Raw genomic sequence first — 12,679 nt, forward strand, 5'->3', positions numbered from 1 at the left:
CGATGTCCGTAATTAGTAATCCTAATATTAACTGAATCATTAAATCTTTGTTGAAAATTATATACAAATGTTAAGTAAATATTCTTGACGGTTCTTCTTGATCGAATCTACATTCCGAACCGGTTGTAGCTTTACGTTTAGTACAGTTCTGAAAAATTACGATTCAACACGGGTTACCCTCAGGCAAACTTGTACGGTTAGAAAAAAAGTTGTATTTTTTAATTACATTCATTGGGAAACTATTCGTGTATGTGTTGGACTCTGTACGGTTAGAAAAAAAAAGGTTTAATTATTTAGATGTTTATTTAGATAATTCAAGTAATTTATCAATCTGGTCTTGAATCCATCCGTGGAAGTGGGTGACGTTTGTATGAACCATGATAGAGGTGGTGCCGCTGCGATACAGGGTGATTCCATATGCCATATAGTATATCGACTTCACTGCCTGAAAATCAAATCGGAATATAGCATATGAACGGTTACATAGCAATTTAAAGTGACCATTGAAGAAAAAACAAAGAGCCGAGATGGCTCAGTGGTTAGAACGCGTGCATCTTAACCGATAATTTCGGGTTCAAACCCAGGCAGGCACCACTGAATTTACATGTGCTTAATTTGTTTATAATTCATCTCGTGCTCGGCGGTGAAGGAAAACATCGTGAGGAAACCTGCATGTGTCTAATTTCAACGAAATTCTGCCACATGTGTATTCCACCAACCCGCATTGGAGCAGCGTGGTGGAATATGCTCCATACCTTCTCCTCAACGGGAGAGGAGGCCTTAGCCCAGCAGTGGGAAATTTACAGGCTGATTATGTTATGTTATTGAAGAAAAAGGTCGTGTCAGAAATTCGAATTTGTTTTTTTTAAAGGAGGATCATTACATTTGTGGTAACACACGCACACAGATAAATTAATAAAAAGTACTGAGTTTTTGGCGGGATTTTAGTTGTAATACACAATCCCACCATCCGAATAATTGCTTTTAAGTATAAAAAATCTTGACAATTCCGGTACCTCTTCAGGACATATCAGACCTCCCCCCACTTCCGGTTCGTAATCGTTCCGTGCTCCAATGGTACATATGAATGAGTTGTCTAAGGGAATGTTGCCTTCCACACACTTGCTTTGCTGGGGTATAACTGTATTTACCTGAAAATAAATTTAAGTTGAACACATTTTTAAAACCAACAAACATCATCTTTACTTTTGTCCATCGAAGAGTTATTTCATCTGGAGCCAATCCTGAGTGTGTAATCGGGTTATATCAAATCAAATCAAAATATACTTTATTCAAGGAGGCTTTTACAAGCACTATTGAATCGTCATTTAACAAACCATTTAAAGTAAAGTTACCACCGGTTCGGAATGTAGATTCCACCGAGAAGAACCGGCAAGAAACTCCGCAAAGTCAATAAATCAATCATGGGGCAAGGTATCCGCTTCTATAATAAAATTCCGCAGACATTTTTAACTTTGCCGTTTCATAGATTCAAGTCATTTGTAAAAAATACATTTGTAAAGAAGGCATATTATTCGATACAAGATTATATTGATGATAAAAAAACGTGGAGTTAATGCTTGTTGACTTCCAGGCAGGAGACATGACATACATATATAATTGTATTTAACTAATATGACTGTATTCTTAGATGTTGAAAAAGAGTAACTGCCGTAACTGAGTTTCTTGCCGGTTCTTCTCGGTAGAATCTGCATTCCGAAACGGTGGTAGCTCCACTTAATATAGTTTGTTAAATGACGATTCAAAAGTGCTCGTAAAAGACAACTTGAATGAAGTATATTTTGATTTTGATTTTTGATTACGAGGCAATAGAGAATGCATGGACATGGCTGGTCTCCATTGACCACAAACGATCAGGACGTCACGGTCATTCAATATTGTCATATATATAATAAAGTATACATACGTAATAATCTTCACTGGACACAGCCACACAGGACGTAGCGAAAAGTCCTTTGGTTTCTGAACGGCATACCGGCTTGACCCACGACGGCAGCGAGTCGTCGTACTTCAAACCGAGTATTGCTATATCATTGTATCGGGTTTCTGTAACCACAGGTTTTTCATTTTAATAATATAGTTAGTCGTACGAGCAGTAGGTGGTCACCACCGTTCATAGATGTCGGTGCTTTTAGAAATATTAACCATTCCTTGGGTGTCCCTTACGTCTATAGTTTTGCTGGCTTACTAAACATTCAAACCGAAACACGACAATACTAAATGTTGCTGTTTGGTGGTAGAATAGCTGATAAAGGTGTGGTAGCTATCCAGACGGGACTGCACAAAGTCCTACCACCAAGTATTAAACGTAATTCTCTATTGGGGATGGTGCTGTTTATTTGTAATTGGAAAAGGGCACGGCTGACTTTTATCTGTAGACATCTGCTTGACGATCACCGATCTTAAATATAACACACACAGAAGAGAAACACAGCAATGCACAGTACAGGAGTTTCGTGACATGTATAGTCTGCAAATATTTAAATAGATAAATATTGGACAACATCACATACATCACTCTGATCCCAATGTAAGTAGCTAAAGCACTCGTGTTATGGAAAATCAGAAGTAACGACGGCACCACAAACACCCAGACCCAAGGCAACATAGAAAACTAATGAACTTTTTCTACATCGACTCGGCCGGGAATCGAACCCGGGACCTCGGAGTGGCGTACCCATGAAAACCGGAACACACTGCTCGACCACGGAGGTCGTAAACACACGTCATAATAAAATGTCGTAATACTCACCACTGTCAAAGTATTTGTGGATATACACCTTTTTGACATCATAAGGATAGTAATGGTCTTTCGAGAAACGTACGACCATGGTGTCTTCAGGGTATTGTTCGATGCAGTACGCTGACGTCATAAGTGCACGTGACTCTTCGCTGATGAAGACAGCCGCACAGAGGGGTACGTTGGGGTTGGATTTACTGTAAATTTATATAACAGTCATCGATTCGATAGTCCATTATAATACTTATGTGATTCTACCTAGACACGCGGTAGGGTGTCAAGCCAAGTTCAAGTGAACTGGCGAGCAGCACCGTGGGTAATATTACACGTACCATTTGGAGGCACTTTTGATCTACATTTGAGGAGAAGGTTTGGAGCATATTCCACCACGCTGCTCCAATGCTGGTTTGTGGAATACAAATGTGGCAGAATTTCGTTGGAATCAGACACATGCGCGTTTCCTCACGATGTTTTCCTTCACCGCCGAGCACGAGATGAATTATAAACACAAATTAAGCACATGAAAATTCAGTGGCGCTTGCCTGGGTTGAACCCGAAATCATCAGTTAAGATGCACGCGTTCTAACCACTGGGCCATCTCGGCGATAAACGAGTAAAATTTATACATTGAGACTTGAGACATACATATGTGCTCCAAATTTCATAAACACATCTCAAACGGTTATTTAGATATTAGCATTCAAAAATCGTCATTTTTATCACTGACTGACCTAAACTCTAACCCAGTTTCAGGTGACTTAGAAAGTTCAAATTTGCCATGCGGATAGGTAGTCAGGTGAATTAAAAGGAATAAATCAGAAACTGGTAACTTTTATCATTTAATTTTCTCATAATCGATTCTATTAGGAACACTTGATATACTTAGTGCCTGTAATTATTCTCTTTATGTTGATTTTAAAGTCTTCACGTGTATATTTTCATTTAATATTATAATCATTTTTTTCTTATCCAAATATTCGTATACTTAAATCCGAATGAGTTTCAGAATGAGAACTTATTGGTAACAAACTTGAAAATTCAATGGATAAGATGTAATTTGTTACGTAATCGTCTCAAATAATTATCTTTTCGCTACGTATATTGTACAATGAGTCTTACAATAGAATTACGGTTGGGTGACACACTTAACTTACATCAAATTATTCCAATGCCTCCCGATTGAAGCTGCCTATTCCATTCGATTGGATATTCTTTGTCTGAGTATAGTAATATACAACGAACGATTGATTGAGACTATAGTAGAGTATGTATGTCGTAACCGGGATGATTTAAGTATGTACACTATCGCACCAAACTTGGAAACTTACTGCTCTGAAGAATAAATAATAAATAAATAAATAAATATTGGACAACATACATTACTCTGACCCCAATGTAAGTATCTAAAGCACTTGTGTTATGGAAAATCAGAAGTAACGACGGTACCACAAACACCCAGACCCAAGACAACATAGAAAACTAATGAACTTTTTCTACATCGACTCGGCCGGGAATCGAACCCGAGACCTCGGAGTGGCGTACCCGTGAAAACCGGTGTACACACTACTCGACCACGGAGGTCGTCGTCGAAGAAGAGTATCGACAAATTATGGAGCTGCTTCTGAATTATATATAGTAAAGGGCAGGCTTACATTGGACTCCCCGGAGTTAATACCTTATATCTTATCAATTTGGATCCAAGTCAAATCATGGCACAAAGGAGATCTATTGTAGAGTATAACCGTCTGCGCACTTTATACCGCCCCGACTTGACCAAATTAAGTATAAACAGAAAAAAATCCGGATACTGAATGGGCAATTCACTCGAACGTTTCAAAGGTACAAGAGAATATTGAAAATAACACAAATAAAAATACAATTATAAACCGTAAACGTAGGAAAATACAGTTAGTTTAACAAAAACCATTTGGTATTCGTTTTGTTACTAATAAGGAACTACTTATAATTTACTCAACAAAAAATTATTATATCCCAAAAATCTAAATGTGAAATGAGAGCCAAGTTCAACGGTCAGTCTTAAAATATATTTATTTATACACAATATAATTTCTTCTCAAAAATTTGGGTAATATATTTCTAAGGTCTGAGTTGGCTAGTGTTTATAATAAAAAATTATAACTCAGAACATCAAAGGCGAATTAAGGACAGCTCAGTATTGCTTAGTTAGAATTAACTTACATTAAGAGCTGCGATGGTCCAGTCATTAGAACACATTAATCTTATACTTATTATATTAAAAGCTGCCAATCTTGTGCTTACTAAACAACAAAACGACAACAAAACGTGATTTAAAGGATATCTAGCAGTTATAAAATTCTAATTATTAGAAATATGTACAGTTAGTCATAACAGGCTCTTAGACAAGTCCCTCATTACCACTGCATGGGTTGAATTGAATTGAATTGAATTGGATTTGGATCATTTGCGTTGTCTGGAAGAGATGTCAAATTAGCCATAAGTCCGCCCGTTGTACAACACATCAAATATTTGTTTTTCTTTTTAGTATTATTTCTGTTGTTTTTTTTTTTTTTATTTATTTAGAACTAATATTTCTGTAGTTCATGTTTGTGGTGTACAATAAGGTATATTAAAAATAACAATTAATTTGGGTTTAGGGGAGAAAAAATAGTTTGGTAGGGCAAACCGCTTAAATAAACAAACAAAATATATCTTAGAAAAGAAATTTGCGGAATGTGTGGTCAGAGAAAAAGTATTTACCTGTGTACCCAAGCCCTCCACGGGTACTCCCCTGGGAGAACTGACTTCAAAGCGTCCCTCACTCTCCGGGGATAACCTTCAGGGTTGCTATTACCGCAGTTGGCACCTCCTGACCTTAGAAATTTAATAATTATAACCAAAGTATTAATACATATGTCCAAGATAACGACAAATAACTTAGTTTAATTCGACTAACACTTTAAGCACTTGGTTAACGAGATCAATAATCATTTATTTATTGAAAAAATTACACCATCGATTTATCACTAAACACTTAAAATTAATATCTGATGTGGGTAACATTCTAAGTGATGCGTCTTTAAAGGTGTAAACAACATTACGCTAAATCATACGCGAAAGAGAAATATATTTTTTAAATGAATCCAAACCATGCAAATTCAACCAGCATTCAACCATGCTAACTTTTAACCTTTTGGAGGGGTTTTGGGCGAGTCCATTTGGATAGCTGTCAAACATTCATCACATTCGACCGCCAAACAGCAATGCTTAATATATAAATAAATATTGGACAATATCACATACATTACTCTGATAAAGCACTACAGCTAAAGCACTCGTGTTATGGAAAATCAGAAGTAACGACGGCACCACAAACACCTAGACCCGAGACAACATAGAAAACCAATGAACTTTTCTACGTCGGATCTAATTTTCTAATCGGAGTGGCGTACCCAGGAAAACCGGTGTACACACTACTCGTCCACTTAAAATAACTATGATTCAAAATTGATCATCAGGATCATAGTCAGCCTGTATTAGTCCACTGCTGGACATAGGCCTCCTCCAAGGCGCGCCACTGAGTCTGATCTTCGGCTTTCTACCAGCCACCTTCCGTACATCATCGCTCCACCGTGCCACAGTAGAACCTTCTTGCCCAGTGCTTTTTCCAAAATTGATCAACATTTCGAAATCGAAGAGTTTGTGAATTAGTTCTTAAGGTACATTGGCGATGACAACCACTTACCATCAAGAGGACCATATCTCAGTCTGTTTACATATTTAACAGATAGTGTAAAACAATACAAGCTCAGGTGGATTCTTAATACCCTCACTCTCAGAATAATAATAATAAATGAGTGTTCCGCTGACAACTTCAAAATTCCTAGCTGGTACTAAGAATTCTTTAAAGGACCCATAGGAGTAGCGGCCGAACGAGCCAAACACAAGGCAACTTGTCTGACACACTAAATAAAAAAATGGCCAAGTGCGAGTCGGACTCGCCTATGAAGGGTTCCGTAGCAGCAAGTAACAAGGTTTATTATAAATTGCGGTTTTCGATTTATGATGACTATGACGTATTAAAAAAAACTATTTACTAGATTTCGTTCAAACCAATTTTGGGTGGAAGTTTCCATGGTAATGTATATCATTTTCATTTTTGTGTGAAAACCTTAATGCGGTTCACAGAATACATATACTTACCAAGTTTTAACAGTTTAGTTGTTATAGTTTCGGAAAAAAGTGGCTGTGACATACAGACCGACAGACAGACAGACATGACGAATCTATAGGGGTTCCGTTTTTTGCAATTTGGCTACGGATCCCTAAAAAGGCTTTAATCCTACCTGAATATGTTCTGCAATTGTGAAAAACAACATATGTCGGTCTTTGAACACTTATTGTCGTGCAACCTGTAAAAAAAAAAAAAAAGTAATTAGTATTTTCTTGTCGACGTGAAACATCCATATATTGCGGTTTCAAACTCAAACACACGACACTTCACTTTAACACGCATGATTATCATTTATAATGAATCTTATGCATTTTTATGGCATAGGTTGGCGGACAAGCGTACGGGCCACCTGAAAGTAAGTGGTCACTACCGCCTATAGATAAGAAATATTAACCATTCCTTACATCGCCAATGCACCACCAACCTTGAGAACTAAGATGTTACGTCCTCGTGCCTGTAGTTACACTGGCTCACTCACACTTCAAACCGGAACACAACAATACTGAGTACTGTTGTTTGGCGGTAGAACATCTGATGAGTGGGTGACACCTACCCAGATGGGCTTGCACAAAGCCCCACCATCAAGTATGCATATCATATCATTAAAAACTAATATATATATCCATATTTTTCATCCCATATGCTGTTACCAACTTACATTAAAGCCTTAGCCCAGTTGTGGGACATAAACAGAAATAACTTACTGAAATTCAATTTTAGCCTTTCCCCGGTTTCTCTGTCTCTGAACCTCTGCATCAGAACAGACGTAGCACTCGTAACATCCCTTCCCACTGCCTTCGATATTGGAACAATTCATTTGACTTGGACTGTAATTGTCTTCTACAATAAGATAATAATTAAAACATTAATTGGTGCCCTGTTTGGCTGCTGGAAATTGGTGGATATCCCGCTGATTCATAAGGCAATTCACATCCATTTAGTGTTACCATTTGAATATCATAGCAGACATCGATCGGATGAGCAGAAGGACATATTCCGTCAAAAAAAGAAAAGAGCTGATGATCTTCAAAGAGTTAACAGCAATGATCTATTATAAGGGAATACTAATATAACTATTTACCCCTCCATTTAAGCTTAGAGCTTAAAGTTAGGGGAAAGTGGAGACAATATAGCCCGAGGGTTTCTGCGCCTTTTTACATCGCTAGGTGGCCAATAAACCATTGTGCTAACGCTCTGTGCTTTGCACTTGGAATACAACAATATCATTCGAGTCTGTACCTGTCAAATCAAAATTATTTGATCCGTTCAACTGACTTCTTCTTACGTATTGGGAATTGGTAACAGGAGGTATAAATACTTTCGAAATAACTTCTGAAACATCGCGGGGAAACCTGTGCGTGGTAGAGTAAAATCAACATCATTTATTTACCAAATTGCACTGGAACAGTGTGGCGTCATGAGCCCTTGTAACTTTCGAGAGAGGATCCCCTTTAATAATGTTCTTCTGACCGAATTTCGGATACGTCGAAGTTTTACTCAATAGTTAGGCAGATGGACAAATTGGCCACCTCATGGTAAGTGGTCACCACCGTCGTCGGTGACCATCAACAGGTAGCCTATTTGCTCGTCCGCCTGCTATAGCATAAAAAAAACATTCACAAATATGTACCCGCAACTTGCTCGAAGACATCTTGTAACGCTTCGTCCCCTTCGAGAAGAGCAGACGCTACGGCGAATAAGTAACATATTGCTACGATCCTGAAAGATAAATTAAACGGGATGTCTTTCGTTGTAACACAATCGTACTCAAACGTACCACGGATTAACTTAGCTTAGGTATATTCACGGAGACAATCATTGTATGAAAACGAGGGAAGGTAAACTATATAAAATAGCTCCTAGTTTCCGACTTCGCAAAGTCAATACATCCTTCCTTGGGTATTCGTATCTATAATAAGATTCCACAGATATTTTTAACTTTGCCTATTAAAAAGTTTACTCAATACAGGATTTTATTAAAGATGACGTGGAATTAGTATTTATTGACTTCTAGGCGGGATATATAAAAAATTAATGTGTTTTACTGACATTCTCTGTAATTAAAATGGTAGAAAAGATTAACTATTGAATTTCTTGCCGGTTCGTCTCGGTAGAAACTACCTTCAGAAACGGTGGTAGCTTTAAATTTAAATCAACACAGTAAAATGACGATTCAAAAGTGCTCTTATGAGCCCACTTCAATTAAGAATATTTTGATTTTTTTATTTTTCAATTGGACATACACTTCCAGTTAGAAAAGTCCTTTCAAACATACAATCCTCCAACTGTGAGCCCGTAGATGTTGTAATTTAAATTAAAAAATAAAACCTATGAGGTTCACCTCATACATAATATCTATCTCATAGAATGCTTCTTATCAAATTTGATTCAGTGGTTTGATCATGAAATATTAACAGATATTTACACTATTAGCATGGATAAAAAAGTTAACATAATCACGTGACACACACACACACGTGAGATTGCCCTGTGGTTTGAACGCGTGCATCTCAACCGATGATAGCGGGTTCAAACCCAGGCAAGCGCCACTGAATTTTCATGTGATTAATTTGTGTTTATAATTCATCTCGTGCTCGGCGGTGAAGGAAAACATCGCAAGGAAACCTGCATGTGTCTAATTACAACGAAATTCTTCCACATTTGTATCAACCAATCCGCATTGGAGCAGCGTGGTGTAATATACTCCAAACCTACCCAAAGGAAGAGGAGGCCTTAGGCCAGCAGTGGGAAATTTACAGGTTGTTAACGTAATTGTAATGACTTACAGTATTACAAATATTTTGATTGGTCAAATACATACCTTAACATTTTGATGTATAATAAACACGACTTTGAGTACCTGAAACAGTTCATTATTTAAATTGCTTATTAATGTTGCAAACTATTTTTTTTTTATGACAATGAATACATAATACATTAAATTATCTTTATTAACGAAAATTATCTTCGAACAGAGGCTAAACAGACTAAATATATAGAGGTGTTTTATACGAATTAACTTTTAGGTAAATAATTCGCACACACAAAACTAATGTAATGTTGACCCGCTGAGTTACTTTCGCCGGTTCTCAGGTCAGGGTGTTTCCTTTTCCGAACCGGTGGTTGTGTTTAAATTGACTATCAATAAGTATACTGCTTCTATATTGAATAAAGGAATTTGAGTTTGAGTTTAATACTGAACACTAGTGGGTCTCCTGCGAAACTTCGCGAAGTTCGAAACCTATGATAGGTTTTGTTTTGATTTCATTTCATTGTAAACTGCAAGTCACTCGTCTAAATTTGGCGCCAAAATTATGAAACCTTATTTAAACGACATTTTTAATATCAAACAGTATGCATAAGTTCAGTAAGAATGTTTACGTTTTCATTTTTTTTTTCATCTCTAAAATCAATTCTTTGTTAAATCGTAACAATTTAGTAAATTGCAATCAAGAATCCTCTTTAATTTTCTGCACATACGGCTGGCGCTCGTCGCAGAATCGCTGGGACAAAAATCGGCTCACGCTGTTAATACATATAAGACAATTGTTAATTGTTATCAATATAGTTTATTTTTTGTTTATAAATGGGTATTAAATAGATATATAAACAATTCCTTACATAAACAGCACCCCGCTATCCTTGGGAAGTAAGATTTAATGTCATTCGTATCCTCATTTAATGACATTTCAAATCGGATCACAACGATTAAAATATTACTGTTTGATTGTAGAATTTGATGATTCTACCCAGAAGGGCTTGAACGAAGCCCTACCAAAGCACTACCCAGTAGTCATTGGATCAATGAAATCACCGTAAGCTCAACCCATTGCGGTCGTGTATTGGCTGACTCGGTTATGAGTTTAAAGGAAGTATTCCTATGTTTGCGTCTGTGCTGTTTATATGCCCCGCACAGATAGCTAGTGTCCTTTGTGAATTGCCGCTATGGCCTAAATTGGTCAGGGGTATATTTATTTATATATAATAATTCTAAAGTGTGATGTGTCATTTCTGTTAATGGCTCGACTCCGTGTGTGTTTCAGTGAGTGTCTGAATGGTTAAGATTGGATTCGGTACGTATTGCTGTAAGTTTAAAGATTTTGATTAAATAAAATTCTTATACGGACGGGACTACTAATCATAATATCAGTAACAAATTTTACTTTATTAAGAAGTTCGTTACACTTTTAAATGACAAATTAATATATATGTAATTCGTAATGATTTGTTTAAGTGAGTGTCTTAATGTTAACGCTTCCTACCTATATAACAACATATCATACGAGGAAAATATAATATTAATATATCACTTACCTTTTAAAACACAAAATGATATCACTAAAACCGGATAAACGATAAATAAATATTCGACTATTTTCCTTGTCGAAAATATTTTATTTAAAAACACAATGTTTTAATCATGAGTTAAGTTTTGACCTTAAACTGATAAACGCTACCACGAGTGGTCAGACGTGTTTGCACACTGACCCTGAGGTCTGTCATGACAGCTCGACGCCACTAGATAATTTAATTTATAAATTAACAAAAAAAAAAGATAGTGTTTTGATATGTTGCTAATGTAATACAGGACTGATTTGACCGCTTAACTTTGAAACAATACTGCTTATTCGTAGACGGGGTCGTCAGTGAAATCAAATAATTTTATATATTTCGATCATATCAATAAAATCAGATTTATTATGTAAACTAAAAATATTTGCATCGGTATTTTTAAATATATTTTTTGTATACAATTATACGAACTGGCAGCCCTCGATATTAGTGTGATGCTAGTTCGGATAGGATCCAATAGATGGCGCTGTTACGAATTACGTTGAATTTATTAGGATGTTGAGTGATATTAAAGCTTGACCATAATGACTAATAAGGCACTTTGGTGGCGCGTGTAGGTGACTAGTGTATATCGGGGTGTATTTAAATCAGAGTTGTAGAACTATCTATAGTTGACCTCGAAAACTATTCAGGATATCGATAGTACTATCGATAGTATCGTTTTGAACAATACTATCGATAATATCGATAGCTGTCTGTGAGCAATACTATCGATAGTGGCAATACTATTGCTAATATCGATAGTATCATTAGTTTTAGACTATCGATAGTTTTAGACTATCGATAGCCAGCGGTTTTTTTATAGTATTAGTTTTTTAATGTAAGTAATGTGTTCGTAATGTATTCTAAACGCTGCACTCAACATTATTACAAAAAAGTTTCATTGCAATGCCACCGTCCTCCTAAAAGTTTTTTTAACGTTATGAGTATTTATAATGTTCGTTCATAAATCAAACACAAAAAATATTGACACAATTTTTCACATTTAAATTTTTTCATTATTCCTTATTCCGCACAAAATGTCTTAATTCTAAAAACAAATATTGTGGTAAATTTAATTTCATTTATTTAAATGTACACTGTAGTCGGCCTACTAAATTAATACTATCGGAAATTACTGGCTATCGATAGCACAAAACTATCGATAGTATCGATACTATCGATAGTATTGACACGTGACAATACTATCGATAGACTATCCATCGCTAACACTTTAACTATCGGTAGTCTATCGATAGTGGACTATCGATATGCAACACTGATTTAAATTCATTTTATTTTTATAAAAATAAAAGATTTTATTTACGATATTGCAGCTAGAAACTCCCTTCGGGATATTTTTAACGATGAGG

General features: G+C 36.2%; 1 protein-coding gene across 1 annotated transcript; it reads right to left on the reverse strand.

Moving 5' to 3' along the window:
* Positions 1 to 284: 284 nt before the first annotated feature.
* LOC113399278 (salivary plasminogen activator alpha 1-like) lies at positions 285 to 11,458 on the reverse strand. The gene is made up of 10 exons (XM_026638373.2): positions 11,289 to 11,458; positions 9,796 to 9,834; positions 8,605 to 8,693; positions 7,679 to 7,814; positions 7,087 to 7,152; positions 5,501 to 5,614; positions 2,774 to 2,958; positions 1,928 to 2,067; positions 1,017 to 1,151; positions 285 to 445 (listed from the first exon to the last, which is right to left on the reverse strand). The coding sequence occupies exons 2-10, from the start codon at positions 9,801 to 9,803 to the stop codon at positions 302 to 304; spliced, it is 1,017 nt and encodes a 338-aa protein (XP_026494158.1). The 5' UTR covers positions 9,804 to 9,834; positions 11,289 to 11,458; the 3' UTR covers positions 285 to 301.
* Positions 11,459 to 12,679: the final 1,221 nt, after the last annotated feature.

Source organism: Vanessa tameamea, chromosome 29 (genome assembly GCF_037043105.1).
Source record: "Vanessa tameamea isolate UH-Manoa-2023 chromosome 29, ilVanTame1 primary haplotype, whole genome shotgun sequence".
Taxonomy (NCBI): Eukaryota; Metazoa; Arthropoda; class Insecta; order Lepidoptera; family Nymphalidae; genus Vanessa; species Vanessa tameamea.

What these genes read in the sequence shown, in the direction of transcription:
- LOC113399278 (XM_026638373.2), bottom strand. An exon ending in AAGGCTAAAATTGAATTTCA is followed by an intron (nt 7,153 to 7,678) that starts GTAAGTTATTTC and finishes TTTTTTTTACAG; the next exon opens with GTTGCACGACAATAAGTGTT. An exon ending in CCACAAATACTTTGACAGTG is followed by an intron (nt 2,068 to 2,773) that starts GTGAGTATTACG and finishes CTGTGGTTACAG; the next exon opens with AAACCCGATACAATGATATA.